This window comes from Vitis riparia, chromosome 18, assembly GCF_004353265.1.
Source record: "Vitis riparia cultivar Riparia Gloire de Montpellier isolate 1030 chromosome 18, EGFV_Vit.rip_1.0, whole genome shotgun sequence".
NCBI lineage: Eukaryota > Viridiplantae > Streptophyta > Magnoliopsida > Vitales > Vitaceae > Vitis > Vitis riparia.
The window spans coordinates 37,540,285-37,559,135 of NC_048448.1; the positions used below are offsets into that span (position 1 = coordinate 37,540,285).

Genomic DNA, 18,851 nt, shown 5'->3' on the forward strand with positions numbered 1-18,851 from the left:
AGCGGAAAAGAATTAAAGAGCAAAAATAAAAAAAGAAAAAGTGAAGGAACATAAAAACATATTTAAAGTGAATAAATTATTTTTGTATCTTATTTTAAACTTGTTTTATCTTTTCCATATAAAGATTAAAAATTTAAAAGCACATAAATTTCTGACTAATGTTAATTGTATTTGATTTTCTTTCATATTTTTTATGGTAAAATCAAATATGAAAAAATAAATTTATTTATGTTATGTTTGGTTCCCAAAATTTGAGGGAAAATGTAAGGGAAAAAAAAGAGAGGCAAAATGGGAAGGAAAGAAAAAATAAAGAATATTGAAAAAAATAAATCAATAAATCATTTTTATTCTTTACTTCAAGCTCATTTCATTCAATAACTCTTTAACATAAGGATTAAATAATTTGAAAATGCATAAATTTCTAACTAATATAAGTTTCCAACTAATTTTACAATGTATTTGGTAGTATTTTTATACCAAGTGTTTTCTTTAGAAATGTTTTTAGGAAAATCGTCATTCAAGTGTTTCTTCGGAAAAACATATAAGTGATGTTTTATAATTATAAGTGATTTTTCAATTTTTTGAAAATGTTTCCTAAAATTTGTCAAACACCTAATTTTTTTTTTTCAAAAACACTTTTTAAGTCAACTGTGCTTCCTAAAAGCATTACCAAATGAACTCTTAATTATATTTGATTTTCTTTATGTTATGTTTGATTACCAAAAAATACTAATAAAAGAAAAAAATATTAAGAAAAATGGTTTTCCCATGTTTGGTTTCACTACACAAAATAAGAATGAAAATCAAATATTATTAAAATTAGTTAAAAAATTATATATTTTTAAATTATTTAATATTTATGCAATGGAAAAAAATAAATGAAATGAGTTTGAAAAAGTATATAAAATTAATTTATTAACTTTAAATCTAATTTTTATTTTTCTTCACTTTTTCTTTTCTTTCATTTTTCCTCTCTATTTTCTTTCTTGCGTATTTTCCCTTAAATTTTCGGAAAACCAAACTTTAGACCCCCATTTGGGGCTCCTTTTTGTGCAGCTCAATTTTGCCAAGTGTCACGATCTCAAGGAGCCACGTGTCCATTCATGGTTGGTTGGTGAGGAATCAGGCTAGTGGTTTAGAGGACCAATGAGAGGTCGACACGTGGCAATAAGATTCCAAAGAAAAGTTGTAGGCCGTTGCAAGGGAGCGAGGAGCTGCAGGAACCAGGGTGCTTTTCAGGTGGTGCTTTTCCGGAGAGAGGGGTGAGCTGGAGAGGAGCAGCAGAGAACTGAGAAGAGTGATTCTTAAGCCTTGAGAGCAAGCTAGGGGGGGGGGGGGGGGGGGGAGATGGGAATTCTCGAGGTGTATCCTTTAGCTTGAGGTTGCAAGCTGGTTCTTTGAGTTGAAAACTAGAGGTGTCCGGAAAGAGTTAGAGCGGAAAGCAAGCCGTATTATCTTCCCTTGAAGCTCAGGTATGACCATTATGAGCATTTTCACTTTGCATTTCTTGATTTTCCACACTTGACATCATTGATCTTAAGCATAGTTTGATGGGTTTTGTTATTATGTTCATTCTACTCTGTTCTTTCTCTGGTTTCTCTGTTTTCTCTCTCAAATGACTGGGATGTGGTTTACTTTCTTTGAGCTTGATGTTTGATTAAATACATAAAAGCTTACTGCTCGTCCCACCAGTTGGCATTTCACTCATCACTCATGAAATGAGGTTTTGCCTGATAACTTCTTGAGTTCTTGCTCTGTTTTATCTGTTTCATTCCCCATACTTTTGTGCTCACATGTGTTGAATTGTGAAAATGCCTTGGACTGTGTATCACCCTTTGAGAAAGCTTTGGCTGCTCCTAATCTGGAAGATGATTGTCACTCAAGCTTATTTGGACTGGAAATAAGGGTTTGGTTGGCATGGTCATTGGTTTTCATATGAGCCCGGTTTCTGGATTTGAGTAGATAATATTGCCTTGCTCATGGAGTTGCTTGGTCGCTCTGCTCGGAAATAATGACTGTCATAGCAGGGCATTAATGTTATCTTTCAGTTGTTGATGATTCGGGATACTTATTTGAGCCTCAACAAGGGCAAAGTTGTTGCCTACCCATCAGACATGAGATACCGTCTCTTCAGGAACAGGGGTTGGATGTTCAACTGAGAGTGTCAACAGAGAATAAGATGTTATAGAAAAGTTGAGCTCTGTGATAACTGGAAAATTGTCAAATTCAAGCTGAATCATTCTTCAAATTCCTCTGTTCTAGTCCAGATTTCAAGAAAAAGAACAGAAGGATCTTATACTATGAGCTTCTCGTCACACTTTATAAGATATCCTGTTAAAGGTATTCACGAAGTCTATACAAGGAGATGGGCTACTAAGACAGGGTTCTGTACGTTGTAGAAGGGACATGAGGTCAAATGACGATCCCATATCATTGGGTTCTATGCGTCTGTGCTCCAGTTCCTTTCTTTTCTTCCGCTTTTATTCCTCTGTTGTGGCTGTGTTTAGGATGCTGAGTATCAGAGCTGGGGTTCAGTTGGTTGGGATTGTCTATTTTGGTTGGCATGCTTCCATGAGGTAAAGTTAGACGAGTAGGAGAAAAGGAGGATTCTGATTTCCAGAGGAAGAAATAAGGAACAGCAGAAGAAGATCAGAGGAGGATGGTTTAGCTGGCACATTGGTTTTGTTGATTTTGGATATGATGGGGATTGCTTGAAGCCAAGACAAGGGAGGATCTCCAAATCATTGGAGAAAAGGTTTCATGTGCAGCGCCTTAGAATGGGTACCAATGTAAGGGCAGAGGGCATAACCAAGCAAGTGGAGGTTGACATCTCATTGAGCCCAAGAGTAAATTCTGTGAAGCCTTAAAAAACAATTGCTATAACTGATTTGGCAACTGCACTTGTGCAAGTTGGAGTTCCAGTTATACGGTTGGCAGCAGGGGAACCTGATTTTGATACCCTTACTATTGTTGCTGAGGCCGAGATAAATGCGATTCGTGAAGGTTATACAATCAATGGAGCCAAGCAATCTGTACTTCAAGTTGTGCTTGCTGTTTGTTCACCAGGTGATGAGGTTATTATTCCTGGTCCATTTTACGTAAGCTACCCTGGAGTGGCAAGGTTAGCTGATGCTACGCCTGTAATTCTTCCTACACTCATCTCCAACAATTTTCTCTTGGATCCAGAGGTTCTTAAGTCCACAATCAGTGAAAAGTCAAGGGTGCTGATTCTTTGTTCACCATCAAATCCAACAGGGCCTGTATATCCCAAGAAACTCCTAGAGGAGATTGCTGATATTGTAGCAAAACATCCTAGACTTCTGGCATGAGAGGAGTAGCTCCTTCTAATGTTTTTCCTTCTTTAAGTGTTACACAGAATGCCTTTGAGATGGCAGCATTCATCTGGTCTCAGTGGGGATTTAAACAGTAGTCGTGCTTCATGAAGAACCATGTAACGATAATCATCCGATTGTCTTCTGGGGTTTTTGTTCAATTCTGGCGTAGCTACTGCACTGTGCCTCTGAACATAATTATCACGTAGATGAGATCTCGATGCAAGAAAGCCTTAGTTGCTGAAAGTGTAAGAGAATCACTACACAGCTGGTGTAAGAGAGGCAAAAAGAGGTCTAGGTGTGACTCTATGAACTCCAGAGCTACACGGTCAATCTGCTCAACTTGAATCAACCATTGATGAGAGAGATGAGATCATCACAGTTGGATCAAACACTCTAAGACCTGGTTTTCTGTCTTCTTGTTCACCCTTAGGCTCACCAAATGAGGAAATCATAATACCAACTAACAGCTAGAGGGTGATTTTGAGAAGTTCAGACACTCTTCTAGGTTCGGTACTCTTCAGCCTTGCAATCACTCACCTCACGTTAATGGTGTCAGTTACACCTCTTAAGCCTATTTTACCCCTCCCCTATACCCATTTTTCACTAACCTCCTTCATCCAATCCATTGATTCCACGCCTACATTCTCCCATGCTGTTCACATCCTTTCTTTCACACCTATCAAGCCCATTTCTATCACTACACTTCCACTCATCCAACTAATCAATACCCATGCTTCTCTCATCACCTTCCATCCCTCATGCCCTTTATATCTCCATATTCTGTCACTCATCCCATAAATTAATACCCATTCATTTGTTAAATCATTTTTCAGCCACCCCACTCATTGTTCATGCCTATCATACCCGTCTTCTACCTCACCACCATATCCCCACCTTTTGATACCCATTTCTTGGAATATACATAGCTCCGCTTCCCCCTCTTCCACATTGTGCTTCGAAGCTTATTACCCATTCTGATGATACTGAAGCTGTTGTTAAGGCACGACTACGTGTATACAATGCAACGAGTTTGTCTGTGGATGGCTTCTACCGCAGTTGGGGAAAGTTTGCTAGAGTTTGATCTTCCTGAAGGAATCCCAGAATCCTGGTCAAAGTTGCTTCAAGCTTTGAATCTAGATTATCATGAGAACAAACAGTCTGCTGCAGCACTTCAAGTTAGACTTGTGAAACTGCAGGAAGAAAATTTGTCGGCTATGAATACAAATCCATGGTACTCAGCTTACCACTATTCACGTCCTCCACTTGTTGAAAGATTGGCTGCAATGGTCCGTGCACAGTTCAGGATGAGATCGATAGGTATCTGAAGCTCGTGCCATTGATTTCGATGGTTCACGACCATCAGATTCAGAACTTGAAGGAAGGTTTGCAGGCCATTGATGCAGACCATGGAGAATACACTCTTGATAGTGAGGATATGATGGCCCAGAATGTTATTCTGAAACGAGATCGTACAAAGAAGGATGCAGACGTATTGGAGAAGTCACTGTCTCGTCGGTATCCTGATTTGAGATTCCATGGGGCTCTCCAAGAAGAGAAAGAGAAGCTGCAGATTGAACTACACCGTTCACAAGTGGACAATGACCCTAAGCAGTGCCTTGTAATTGAACATCTTATTGAAGTCACTGAAAGTGTTGTTAATGTTCCAGGTGAAGAGCTTGTTGATACACATGCTTACATAGGATCTGGGCATGAAGCCAATGCTAAATCTTGCCATGGGGCCCATGGTGCACAACCAGAAGATCAAGACGAACCAGAGAAGCATCGGTCTCACTCTTTAGTGAGTACATAAAGAGAGGTATTGAACCTGATGGCATATGGGAGATGTACAAAAAGGTCTATGCCTCTATACGAGCTAATCCCACCCCAAAGAAATCTGAGAAGGAGCCTCCAAAGGTGCATAAGAAGCACCCAGTTACGGAAACTTATGACTGCTTACTATGATCGACAGTCAGTGGAGTTAAACTCCATTGCATTCTTATTTGATGGTCGCCAACTCCGTGGAGAGCAGCCTCCTGATGAGCTTGAAATGAAGGATGGTGATGAAATAGATGCAGTGCTGCACCAAACTGGAGGGGTTGCATGGATGTTTTGAATTCACCACCTTCTGCAAACTCACTTGGACGATGGTTTGAAGAGTCTGTTGGAACAGCCATAATTCATACCCACTACCACTGGCGTCTATTATTTCCCTAGCCGTATCATTACACCTATGTCCTTTAAACCTTCATCTGTCAATACCTATTTCTTACCCATTTCTTACCCGTATACATAGGAATGACGCCACTGTTCGCTCTTCATGCCCCTGATATCCATCACCAACCTTATTTGTTATCTTTCGTATCATTTCCATCACTACCCAACCTTCATCATCTCCCAAACCTGAAACCCTCAGTCGAAACACCTCAAACCATTTCCTTCAGCTTTGGTTAACTCCTTTCTCAGAGGAGACTGTTTTCAAAATCTCAAGTGGGAAGACCCAATTCTAGAAGCTTCAGGAGTCAGGCCTATCCCAGCATCCTTGCATTGCTCTTCGCAGACTTGTTCCGGGAAGTGTAAAAGATGAGCTTATAAAAACATCAAGGAGGTTGCAAGTATGTTCAGGACCCAAAAACTCAAGACTAGGCTCTCAAAGGTCTACGTCCATTCCTTTCTTGGATTCAGGGAAATAATTATACTGCACAAGAAGTTTGTGTGATCTTGAGTGAACTGAAGCACAAAATTGAGGAGAATAATCTGTCTGAACAAAGTTATGGGGTTCCTGAGGTGTCGTTGCCAACATTGCAGCTGATTCTGAAACTGAGGATATTGGTTTGTCATTTGGAATCACCAATAAGCAGCAGTCTAAACCAATAGCCGACATCTTGTTGGTGAGAAATGGAGATTCTGCTAGGCTGTGACTCAATGGCTTCAATTCTAGAAGAAGCATCAATTGGATCCTCTGGTGGAGGTTCAGTTTCCTCACGCTGCGCCGGAACAAACCCAGAATCTTTTATGAGCTTAGAGGAGGCTTATTAGCCAAGCCCAGTTTCCGTTTTGGAATTATCATTCAAAGGAGAGATTTCATCTGACTCTGAATGCCTTGAGAGTGTCAATGCTGGCAACTATGGTTTACAGATGCAGCTTCAGTTTCTCAAATCAGAGTTCCTAAAGGCATACTCTGAAGGGCCTGGAACGATCATCTTTGGGCTGCATATCACTTCCTGTCTTCTCATCTCTGTTTTTGAAAAACAATTGCTCCAAATCACATTTTGCAAATATCTTCTCAAATTTAGCTTTTCAAATAATTCCAACTCTCTCGTTTTTCATCTTTAGGGTTTTTAGGTTCCAAAATCTCATTTTCAATAAAATGTTGCTATCATCTTTCTTTTTGACAAGCAATCTTCACAACTCTTCTGTTTTGTTTAAAAATGTTTTTTTTTTTAAATAAGCATGAATTAAATTCCGTAATTCCGAATAATGGAATTTATGTAATTAATTCATGCAAAAATAAACGGGTTTTGGTGGGGGCCCTACATAAGTGATTTTATGATTGATTGATTGATTGATTTGATTATCACACACGATTGATTCATTCTGCTCTATGACATACTTGAGATTATTCTTTAATTGTGTGCTAACCCTCTTTCTTGATAGCGCATTGATCGTTTAACACCAAGGTATGCCCCGTTCTCACTTTGGTCGTTCTTTATTAAGTGTTTCGATTCTCATATGTGCATGATCGCTCTGAGTACTCATTGATTTCCTCATCATTGCCACATCAGCTACATTTTATTAATAGAGACCCGACTTTAGGGACTTAGAGGGGTGCTACGGTCTTTACCGTACCTTCCCGATAAGTAACCTGACCCCCGACCTGATTCGATTTTTCGCAAATCGCCTTTTCCAAAATAAGGAGTCACACTTAGGGGGTGTTTGGTACACGGGAATAGGGAGTGAGAATAGACATCTCATTCATTTTCTCCCTTATTCCTATGTTTGGATAAATGTTAAGAAGGCGGAAATGAAATAAAAAAATTATTCCGGCAGAAATCAAATCCAACTTATGAGTCGGATTTGCATTCATTAAAAGTAGGTGGTATTCTGATTCATTAAACCTATTTGATAATATAAAATAACCTAAATTACTATTTTACCCTCTTATCTTGTTCTTCAAACCCGATGTTTATCTTCTTTGTAAAGGTAGAGATCCATTCATCATTTACTTCTTATCTTCTTTGCAAAGCTAGAAACCCACTCATAATCCAATTCTCTGCAACAAGTGATTCTTCCAAATTGAATCAATTAAACCTTCCACGATATTTAAAAAAAAAAAAATCAATTTCTAATTTATAAGGTTTTGGATGTTCATTTTGATTGTTGGATCTAGGATTCGTCATTGTTTGCTGCAACTAGGTTCTGAAAACTCTCTTCTACATCTTCGATCAGGTTTACCTTATTTTCTCTTTCTTCTTCTACTTCTTTATATGTGTTTCTTCTTCTCTATAAATCGATTAATTTTTTTATTATTAATTTATGTTTGGAATCTTTGATGTTTCTTTATCTTGTATTAATGGAAACTGGAGAGAAAAATTGAAATGGTTGGAAAAAGATTTTTCGATTTCATGTGTTTACAATATTGAAAATTTTTAATGGTTAGGAAAAAAATAAAAAGAAAAAAACAAACAAAAACAAAACTTTTGAAAAATATAATTTTATAACTACTTAAGCATGACAAATTATTCAAATTTTAATAAAAATAATAATTGAATATTTGTGCATTAGGGTTATACGATTTTTATGGTTAATTTTTTATTTATGGAGTATATATATTTTTTAGTCTTATTATTTAATAACAAAAACCTCTCAAATTTTATTTTTTTTAAATAAAAGTAAAATAAAAAATATTTTAAATTATATGTAAGGATATTATTGTAAATTTATTTCTTTTTCATTTCCATTCCTATTATTATCAAACATTGGAATGGAAACAAATAATCATTCCAATATTGCATTCCTAAGTTCATCCAAATGCTAGAAATGGAATCATCAAATTCATTCCATTCCATTAAGAAATAGGAAAGAAAACAAAATATTATTTTCATTCCCTATTCCGACGTACCAAACACCCCCTTAGGGTTTTTCTTTCTTATTTTGTTTACCCTTTAAAAAATAAAACAAAAATAAGAAGCGACTTCAAGTCATTTTCAAATAATTAATAAAAATCAATTTTTCGAATAAAAATGGAGCTCGCCATCGAGTGGGAAACGCATGAGCCGAAATGCGGAGTCCACACAAACATAACATCGGCATTTTTCATATTACTATCAAATATTATTTTTCTTAACATTTTGTTTTCTTTCCTTAGTACTATCCCAAAACCAAACATAACTTAGCATTTTATTCTTTCCTTATCATCTTTTTGGAATTGCATAATTTTTTTTTTATTTTCCCTGTTTTTCTTCTATTTTCTTTTTTCAAATTTTCTCAAAACAAGCTATATATATGCTAAGGCGAAAAATTATAAATAAGACCTTCATTTAACTTATCATGCCGATATAAATAATATTAGCCATTTATTTATGTAATAAATACTTTACTTAGAAATTAATTATTCGCTATTCATACTAAAATTTTTGTTCATTTATAACACTCTTAAAAGGAACAAAATCAATAATAAAAAGAAATAAAGAGCATTTTATCAACATTCATATTAATTAGTAATAATGATAATAATAAATAAAATAACAAGACAATGAACTGTTTTCTTGAAACCGATCAAACTGCTTCTCTAAAACAGACATAGTAACAGTATAATATTAATTTTTTTCTAGTTATATATATACTTATAATTTTTTTAAGTAAATTATCTTACCTTATATATTCAATTTATTGCTTTTTTTGTATTATAGTCCATTTGAAGACTATTTTAATTATTATTTAAATTTTGGTATAAAAATATAGGAAATAAAATTTCAAAAATGAAATAATTTAGAGAAAAAATAAATAAATTTGGAGTAAGTTCAATCTATTCTAGCTCTAGCAGGATTTGACTAGTGGTAGCTCAAGTTAAATCCAAATTTTTAAAAATGATAAATTGTAAAATTCATCATTATACTTTGATTTATATCTCAATCTAACATCTATTTTTCTTTCTAAGCAATATCAATAATAAATTATGTCTAAATTTCCATCCCTCCTTTTAAAATTATTTTAAAATTTTTTGTGAGATACTGATTAAAAAACCTATGTGACAAATATGTTAACTAAAACCACATGAATATAAAATAAAGAAAAACGTGAAATTTTTAACGTGGTTTGTCGATTAATATGATCTTTACGTCTATGAAGTACATCAACACTCAACAATCCATTAATAAAAAGAAAAGAATGATTGGAATGGTGAAGTTCTTAAAAAAAAATCTCTCAATTACGATTGCGCTTTCTGAAAGAAAAAAAACTCAAAAAATTGTAATAGGATTAAATATATAATGAGCAAAATCGTCATTCACCACATAAAGAAAATTTAAGGTTATTGTCTGTTCAACCGAGCTCATTGAGCAACTCGATCTCTTCAAAAGTCCATCGAAGCTCAATCTCCACATCCCAAAGCGCAATAAAACTGATTCAAACTTCATAATATAAAACTTCATAATTCATCAATATATATAAAATTTTGGATTTATTTATTTATTTTATGAAAATTTTAAATAAAATCATTTTTTTATAACTATATAAAATTTAAAATTTAGGAATTAAATGAAGGCGGGGTATGGTAAACTTTGTTTTGTAATTCATAATAAAATAAATAAATAAATTTATGTGAAAATTCTATCCAAACCTTTGAGATCTAGTCGTGTCTAATGGTGTCGGCATCCCTTATCGAAACGCGTGACGAGAAATCTAGACAAGCCACATCACCCTACCAAATTTCCACAACACTGGGACCCACACATGACAAGGAAAACTTAATACCACCGTCTATAAGTGGAACCAGGCAATTGCTAGCATTCTCCACCTCATCATACATGTGGGCACCACCACATTCGAGTCTCTCCATTTTTGTCATTTTCTGCCTCCCACCACGTCATCCGTTCCACGTGAACGACACTTCGTCGACTTTTTTTTTTCTCTTCGTCGACTTCGTCATCCGTTCTGTCAATTGGGTCTCCCCGTCAAGTACTTTAAAACCCAAAAATTAAAAAATTGTAAATATTTCAAATCTATTCAAATCTTTTTAAGTTATTTTTAAAAAAATTAATTTATTATTAACTTCATAACAAATAATAACAAAAATAAAAAGAGTTAATTATATTTTATCCTCCTATTTTTCTCATTTTATTTAAAAACAATTCTTAATTTATTCCTCATCTTAATTTAAGTCACATCTCCTCTAGAATTAATTTGAAATTTCTTCAAAATACCTATTTTTCTATGAGAATGAATATGAATAAAAATAATAAATAAATAATAGAAAAATATTCAATAAGATTTTGAATTATTTTAAATTAAATACATTTAATCAAAACCTCAACACTATAAATAAAATTAATTCTTTATTTTTCAAATTTATTAAATTTTTACATTCCATGTTTTTTCCAACGGCATTTATTTTTATACATTTAAAAATATGAGGTGAAGTCAAGCTATTCAACAAATTTGAAAAAACTAATTATTACATTTTTAAAAAATAAAAAATTCTAAATTACTTTTTAAATTATAATAAATAATCATTCAAATACTAATTATAAGCTTCTAAAACCATCCAACTCATACTTTTCTTCCTCCATACTTTAGTTATCACTTTTTATTACTTTCTCCATCACTCTATCTATTAATAATCTCATTTTATTATTTAAAATTTTCAACTTTTGAATATAATAAACTAATAATATTACTTTACACATGTATCCAACTATACCTATTATTTAATCACTTCAACTTTTACAATTTCTTACGTCTTCAAGTATTTTTTCCTTATAAAAAATAAATACTTGATATTTTTTAAAATTTAAAAAAAAAATAAAAAATCACTTTTTTTATTTTATAATATATCACCAACAAACAAGTAATAATAATAAAAAAAATTGATTAATTAAAAAATTTAGAATCTGTTTTCAACTTATTCTCTATAAATAATTTTTAAAAATAAGGTAAAATTGAAAATAATTTTTAAAGAATAAATAAAAATTATTTTCAAACATTTTTTTAAAACAAAAGAAAAATATGAACCTTATAGTCATGTTTTTCAAAATTTATTTTTAAGTTAAAAAAATAGTTTTTAAAACAAGTTTTACACTAATCATATAATTTAAATAATTTAAAAATATTAAATTTAAATATTATGTAAAAAAAAAAAAAAAATCCCTTTACCTTTATTTTCCTTAGGGTGGTAAGAAAGGAAAGAGCCCAAGTCAACTCCACCAAGACAATAGTGGAAAGATTTCAAAAAATTTTAGAGAGAGAAATTGTTTCATCTTATCTTTTTATTAACTTATTAAGAAAAAAATGAGCCGTTGGTGGAGTGACAACTAATTGAATTATAATAATAAAAACTATATGAAACTAAATACATATTCAAAAGCCTAAAGCCCTCAAAGCGGCAAGCAAACGCGGAACATTTCTCGAAACTACGTCGTTTCAGTCCTCCTTTGCTGCTCATCTCGAAAATTCCTTGAGTCATTTTTGGCGATCCCAATGCTTTCTGTGTACAGTCGTTCAGGTGGTGATGGATTGTTTTTTTAAAAAAAATTTGGAGTAATTTTTTATTAATTTATGGTTTTTTAAGGAAAGGGCATTGGTTTTTTTTTTTTCATTTTTATTAGATCTGTTGTTAGATTGTTGACGCTTGTGTCGGATTCTCTGCGATTGAGATCTGTTTCTTTTCCTCTACAGAATTCAGTTCATATGAGAATTTTGGGTTTTCGGAGGTGGGTAATCTTTGAATTGTTGATTTATGTTGTGTTTGGGTGCTGGGAAAATTGAGGGAAGAAAGGAAAGGAAAAGGAAAGAAAAAGAAAAGAATTATTTTTTAAATTTCTTTTTGTTTGGTGGTGTTGGGGTTGTCGATTCAATTCGGGAGATTCGTTGGGGGAAGGATATGGGTGTGTTGTGTTCCAAGTCGAGAAAGAATATGATGGGTTTGGAGACTGAATTGATTTTCTTTTTGTTTTTCTTGCATTTCGCAGAAGCCAATCACACCTAAAATGAATGTCTGTAATGGAAGTAAAGTGGTCAATTTGAGTCATTTTACCATCAATCTTGGTGAAACAGTGTTTCTTGTGAACAAAGGGTGAATTTGCTTGCATTGAAAAATACCCATTTGAAATCCCCTGAATTGGGTGTGGATCTGAGCTTCATTCATAAGCTACATACTTGTATTTTCTCGGGAAATGTTTTCTTTATTGCTTGTGTAAGCAGATTCAAAAGTCTTTAGCTTCAATGACATACCAAATGCATTTTATATTATGTGGAGAACATGCCCATTTCTGTATATTTAGAATGTCTTTTTGGTAATATTCAAATATACCCTTTACATATATGCATTTGAATTTTAGCAGTATTTTCCTTCATTCAAAGAGTAGATACTTTTGTGTGTGTGTGTGTGTGTGTGTGTGTGAAAAGGATATCCATTACATGTATGCTTGAATGCCCATTTCAATGTACTGAATTTGACCTGGATTAGAGCTTAATTTGCAACCAAGGAACTTCTAGTTTTTGGGTTATTTTTATGGAGTATATTATATATCATACATGTTGGAATTACGAAATAAAGGCTGAGTCCTTTGTCTTGTTTGGTGTAGGTGGAGGTGTTTCTCATTCTTTTACCTGCTCTGGTTCAGCAGTAGTATGAATTGATGTACGATGCAGAGATCACGTAGAGCTCTTCTGCAACGAAGAGCTTTAGAGAAAGCTATCATTGGCCGGAGTCGGTTGTATAAGGTTTCATTGTCTTTGGTCTTTGTGTTGTGGGGCCTTGTCTTCCTTTTGAGCTTATGGATCAGTCATGGTGATGGATACCAAGGTGAGTCTCCATTTGAATTTCCTTTGTGTTAATATTGAATTCTGGAAAATTGTTTGAATATATATACCAATTGAACCCAAGCTTCTCTTTATAATGTTGTATTGGATGATTTATATAGATTTATACGTTTTGAGTTTCTATGCTGCTTCTAAGTTGTAACAGTATTTAGGCAATCAAATTCAATGCCTGTGCTTAGCATTTTCACATATAAGATTATTGTTACATCTCTCACATTGATCATCACTATGTTGTAGACAAGTTTGATCAGTTCATCAAATTCATAAAACCAGTCAATACTGTGTTTGGATCAGTTTGATAGTGAATAGAAGTACTGCTTGAGTGATTGCTTCTCAATTATGAGGACTAGTTGTTGTGATTCACCAATCAGGCTTAACTATTCTGTAGGCATGATTATGAGAAGAGCTTAACTGTTTCTGAGAAATAGGATTCAAATTTCAAACAGACCTAAATATTGCTCCCAGATGCCACACATAGTAGAAGATTGGATCTAAAGTAGTTTTTTCTGTCAGCTGACATGCTTGAACTAACACAAGTACTCTGTGTTTCGAGAACTTTACATCTTCTGTCTTATTTTTCCATGAAGCTACTGAGCCTGGCTCAAGTGGCAAGACATTGGAGGGGGATGTGGAGCTTCCATGTACCAAAAACAAAAAAGGAAAGAGCAAGTATCTGTCCCCCCCCCCCCCCCAAAAAAAAAAGAACATACTCCATGATACATAAAATTGGTCTTGCTTTGGAATTCACCATGTGTACATATCTTCTCTCACTAGCTACTCTATATCTTTTCTTTGGATTTAAGTGAATCTTTGGGCGTTTCTAGAATGCACCATTTTTAAATGTTAGTCTTATTTTAGGAAGACAATATCTTAATTTTTAAGAATTTAATATCTGTATGCATTCTTTTCTTACTAGCCACTCTCTGCTCTTTGCATGGTTTTAGATGGATCTGGCATGCCTCTCACTGGCATATCAACTTGGGATGAAGCAAAGCAGGGCCTTAATCTAGGCTCTTGTTCTGTTGATGAACATTCTTTGATAGAAACCAATTCTGACAATTCTTATGAAGGTTCCAGAAATGATGCTGAAACTAAGGATTTCACCAATGAATTACATAGCAAAGGAAATGTAAAATCTACGTTGCCTGTTGAGGAGGGATCTGAGGTGGAGAAATCCAGTTCAGATGTAAAATCCGAAAAGGATACCCCAAAGAATGACAGGCTATCCCGTGCTGTGCCACCGGGCCTTGATGAATTCAAGAGCAAGGCAATTAGTTATAAAAGTAAATCTGTAACTGGTCAGGCTGGAAACGTCATACATAGAGTAGAGCCTGGGGGTGCAGATTACAATTATGCTTCAGCTTCAAAGGGAGCGAAGGTCTTGGCTTCTAACAAGGAAGCAAAGGGTGCTTCAAATATTTTAGGCAAAGACAAGGACAAGTACCTTAGAAATCCCTGTTCTGCTGAAGAGAAATTTGTCGTTATTGAACTTTCAGAAGAAACCTTGGTGGATACTATTGAAATTGCAAATTTTGAGCATTACTCTTCTAATCCAAAAGATTTTGAGTTGCTGGGCAGTTCGGTTTTTCCAACAGATGAGTGGGTCAAGCTTGGGAATTTTACTGCTGCAAATGTGAAGCATGCTCAGAGGTTTGCTCTTCACGAGCCAAAATGGGTGAGATATCTAAAGTTAAATCTACTGAGCCATCATGGTACAGAATTCTATTGCACACTGAGTGTTGTGGAAGTATATGGAGTGGATGCTGTTGAGCGAATGCTGGAGGATTTGATCTCTGTTCAAGATAATCCATTTGTACCTGAGGAAATTACTGCTGAGAAAAAGTCAATTCCCTCCCAGCCGGAGCCCACTGAGGGTAATAATCTGTATCAGAAACCTGTTAGTGAAACAGAATCTGACCCTCTACTTGACAAACCTGAAGCTATTAAAAGTAACATGCCAGATCCAGTTGAAGAAATTCGTCATCAACAGGTTGGAAGGATGCCTGGGGACACTGTTCTTAAGATACTGATGCAAAAAGTTCAATCACTTGATTTAAGTTTGTCTGTTTTGGAGCGATACCTGGAGGATTTGAACTCCAGATATGGTAACATTTTCAAAGAATTTGACAAAGAAATTGAGGAGAAAGATGTTCTTCTGGAGAATATAAGATCAGACATAAGGAACTTCCTTGATAGCAAGGAGATTATTGTATGTAACTCACTACCTTTTCATTTTTAATTGCTTTATTTCTTTATGATGGTTGATTTTTAACTCCTACAATGTCTCATGCTCTTGCAGACCAAAGATGTCAGTGATCTTATGTCATGGAAATCCCTTGTTTCCCTACAGTTGGATAATCTACTCAAGGACAATGCTCTTCTCAGGTCAGTTTCCTTCCCTCACCATATACATCTCATCATTTACTCTATTATATTTTATAATATGAGTTTGCCTGATGACCTTACAGCTTTTTATTTTTATTTTTATTTTTTAATTTTTGGGGGGGGTTAATTTCTTGGATAAGAAAATTTATAAGCCTCTTATCTGAATAAATTTCTTTATATTTTACTTTATAATTATAAGTGATTTTTGCTACCATGTGGGTGTTTTGGCCTCGGAAATTTTCATTACATAGAAGTGCATAATTTTCAAAATTAGGCAAAATGATCTTTTTTTTGCTAGTCTTTCTTCTGTTGGGGTTGTCTCCTATGGAGCTTTAAATTCTAATTTTTCTATAAAATTTCTTACCTAGGGTTGATGCCCAAGAGAGACTTTTTAGTGCCAAGTTTCTAATCATGCTCCAAAGAAATGATGTAACTTAACCAATGAACTTCAACAGCGTAAAACACTCCTTTAAATGAAGTTATATTAAGCCTCATATCCTAATGCCTAAGCACATGGGATAAAGGTTGAGCCTCTAGATGTGCAGTGCTTGGATATTTTTTTAGGGATAAAACCAGCTTGAATGATCCTCTGATATATGTCAATATGCTCAAAGACATCATATTTTGGTTTGGGGGAAATGCCACCCTAAAAATAAATAAATGACAAAGTCTAAAACCGTGTAGTTGATCTATTCTTATTTCAAAATATGCATGTATCCTATCAAGTTAATAAAAAATGGATACCCTAGTTTCTACTAAAGAATGGCTTTAAAACTCGAAAACCCCCTAACAAGGCTCTTACACTTAGTCCCATTGAATTTGAAATTTAAAAGATGTTGAGAGGCATGAAGTGAAACATTCCAATTAAAAGAGGTTTGAACTTAAATTTGTCATTAGTTTTTGCATATAAAATAAGAGAAGCCCAGGCTTTTGAGGATATAATGCTGTGTTCAATAAAACGCTTGTCTCAAAATCATTAGAGAGACGAAGAGGAGAAATTCTTTAGGTGTTGAACTGCTTCCCTTACTATTTCTTCTGTAAATATACGTTGGTACTATTATTGCTTAATCAATGATTTGTAAGGCTATGTTTGATTCCTAGAAAGTTTGAAGGAAAGAAAAAGGTAAGGAAAAAATTATAAAATTTGTATCTTATTTGATTGTGAATGGAAATTTGAAGAAAAGAAAACTATATTTATGAAAAATGTGCTTTCTCTAGACCTCCCTCACCTTCTTCCAAGGCAAATCATTTTAACATTTTCCCTTCTCGCTTCCTTAACACTTTCCCTGAACCAAACATAGCCTAACGACTTCCTGATTTTCTCAAATTGTCGCTTATTGTTAGGTGTCGGGTTTGTGGGTGTTTTTGGGTGCTAATTGTTGGAATTAACTTGCAGAGCGGAGGTCCAAAAGGTTCAGGAGGACCAGACACACATGGAGAATAAGGGTATTGCAGTGTTTCTTATATGCCTAATTTTCGGATTCTGGGCTTTTGCGAGGCTATTGGTAGATATGATGTTGAGTGTTTACATGGCGGTGAGTGTTAATAATAGATCAGATAAATCCAGGAATTTTTGTGGGACGAGCTCTTCCTGGGTATTCCTGCTATTGAGCTGTAGCATTATTATTGTGATCCTGTCATTATAATTATGGTAATATATTTATATATCTATATATCAATTTTCCTCAGCCTTATTTATAAAATTATATGTGACTATGATCTGGGATCATGGGTTGAATCAAAAGATGGTATGGGTACCTTGAATAATGATCATATTTTTCTGATAACTATGCCATAGTGTGGGCTTTGGGGGGTGGGTTTGGAGTCTCTCTTTGAGCGTGATTTTGGATGAAAGGTTTTAATGTTTCATCGCTTTTATTTACATGTATTTTCTTTGGAAATGCTTTTAAGGTGGATGGATTAATGTTTAGATATGAACTAAGAGCCCGTTTGATTGTGATTCTAGAAAGTATTTATAACCTTTCTAACATTTAAAAAAAAAAATTGTCATTAAAGAATTAGAGTTCGTTTGACAATGATTTTAAGAAACGCTTTTAAACTTTCTGATACTTGAAAAATTTTATCTTTCATGTATTAGAAAAGTTAAAAACACTTCTTAAAATTACTATCAAACCTATATTTTGAAAGCTTAGAAATGTTTATTAAAATTATTGTCAAATACATTTTAAGAGTACATTTGATTGTGATTCTAAAAAATGTTTTTAAACTAAAATGTGTTTTTTTTTTTTAAATGTTTGGTAAAATTTAGAAAATACTTCTAAAAATAGTAAAAATTATTTGTAGTGTTGAAAAATCATATTTTATAAAGAAATATCTAATAGGTGATTTTTATTAAAAATGCTTTTAGATAAAATATTTTTATTAAAAATATTTTAAATAAAAATATTGTTAAACACATTCTAAAAAAAATTTAATTTTATTTATATTCCTGGTGTTTAACGGGATACATTAACCCACTGATGGCTTTAAATTTATTCCGTTAGTACCTTAATAGATATTTTGTTTATAAAATTTATTTTTGATATAAAAACATTTTGGTTATTAAACACATTTACCAAAAGAAAAATTAAAAATAAATTTTTATTTTTAAAATGAAATATTTATAAGAATGTTAATTAATGAAATTTGAAGCAAATTGTCTTATACTAAACCCCATGAAATTAACTCAAGTACAAAAATGTTTTGATTTTTTAAAAACATAAATATATAATAAAAATGTGATTTTTTCTATTTTTTTTATATTGATTTTCAGAAATTTATCATACCAATAATTTACCATACTAGTTTTTACAAAAATGAAAATCATTCCCATTATGAAATATTTTCAACCTCCTTCAAAATCATTCCAAGTTCTTTGAGGACAATGCTGCAAAATATGTGCAGAAAAAAAGACCTGACTTCTCTCATTTGTATAAATATTGATAGTATTATTTTCTTCAATATTTTTATAATATTCAACATTTTCTCCATTTGTTTCATCTTCCGCCTGTTCTGTTTGAACACTGATCAATAGAAAAAGGAAACTCTGAATATACCAACCACTCCATGGCATGAAACAAACGGCTATAAAGC

General features: G+C 33.5%; 1 protein-coding gene across 4 annotated transcripts; it reads left to right on the plus strand.

Moving 5' to 3' along the window:
• Positions 1-11,928: 11,928 nt before the first annotated feature.
• Positions 11,929-17,446, plus strand: LOC117907944 (SUN domain-containing protein 4-like). Of its 4 annotated transcripts, none has more exons than XM_034821628.1 (5): positions 11,929-12,054; positions 13,136-13,356; positions 14,318-15,582; positions 15,673-15,758; positions 17,155-17,446. In XM_034821628.1, exons 2-5 carry the CDS (start codon positions 13,197-13,199, stop codon positions 17,402-17,404), a joined length of 1,761 nt encoding a protein of 586 aa, XP_034677519.1. In that variant the 5' UTR covers positions 11,929-12,054; positions 13,136-13,196; the 3' UTR covers positions 17,405-17,446. The 4 variants fall into 4 exon arrangements, with proteins under 4 accessions (XP_034677519.1, XP_034677520.1, XP_034677521.1 ...); XM_034821629.1 differs by lacking the exon at positions 11,929-12,054 and adding an exon at positions 12,139-12,262; XM_034821630.1 differs by lacking the exon at positions 11,929-12,054 and adding an exon at positions 12,316-12,744.
• The last annotated feature ends 1,405 nt before the right edge of the window (positions 17,447-18,851 follow it).

Bases quoted from the DNA above. Each gene is read 5' to 3' on its own strand.
- LOC117907944 (XM_034821628.1), top strand. From the start codon at position 13,197: ATGCAGAGATCACGTAGAGCTCTTCTGCAACGAAGAGCTTTAGAGAAA. The intron at 13,357-14,317 runs GTGAGTCTCCAT...GCATGGTTTTAG, and splicing joins TCATGGTGATGGATACCAAG to ATGGATCTGGCATGCCTCTC. The intron at 15,583-15,672 runs GTATGTAACTCA...ATGCTCTTGCAG, and splicing joins TTGATAGCAAGGAGATTATT to ACCAAAGATGTCAGTGATCT.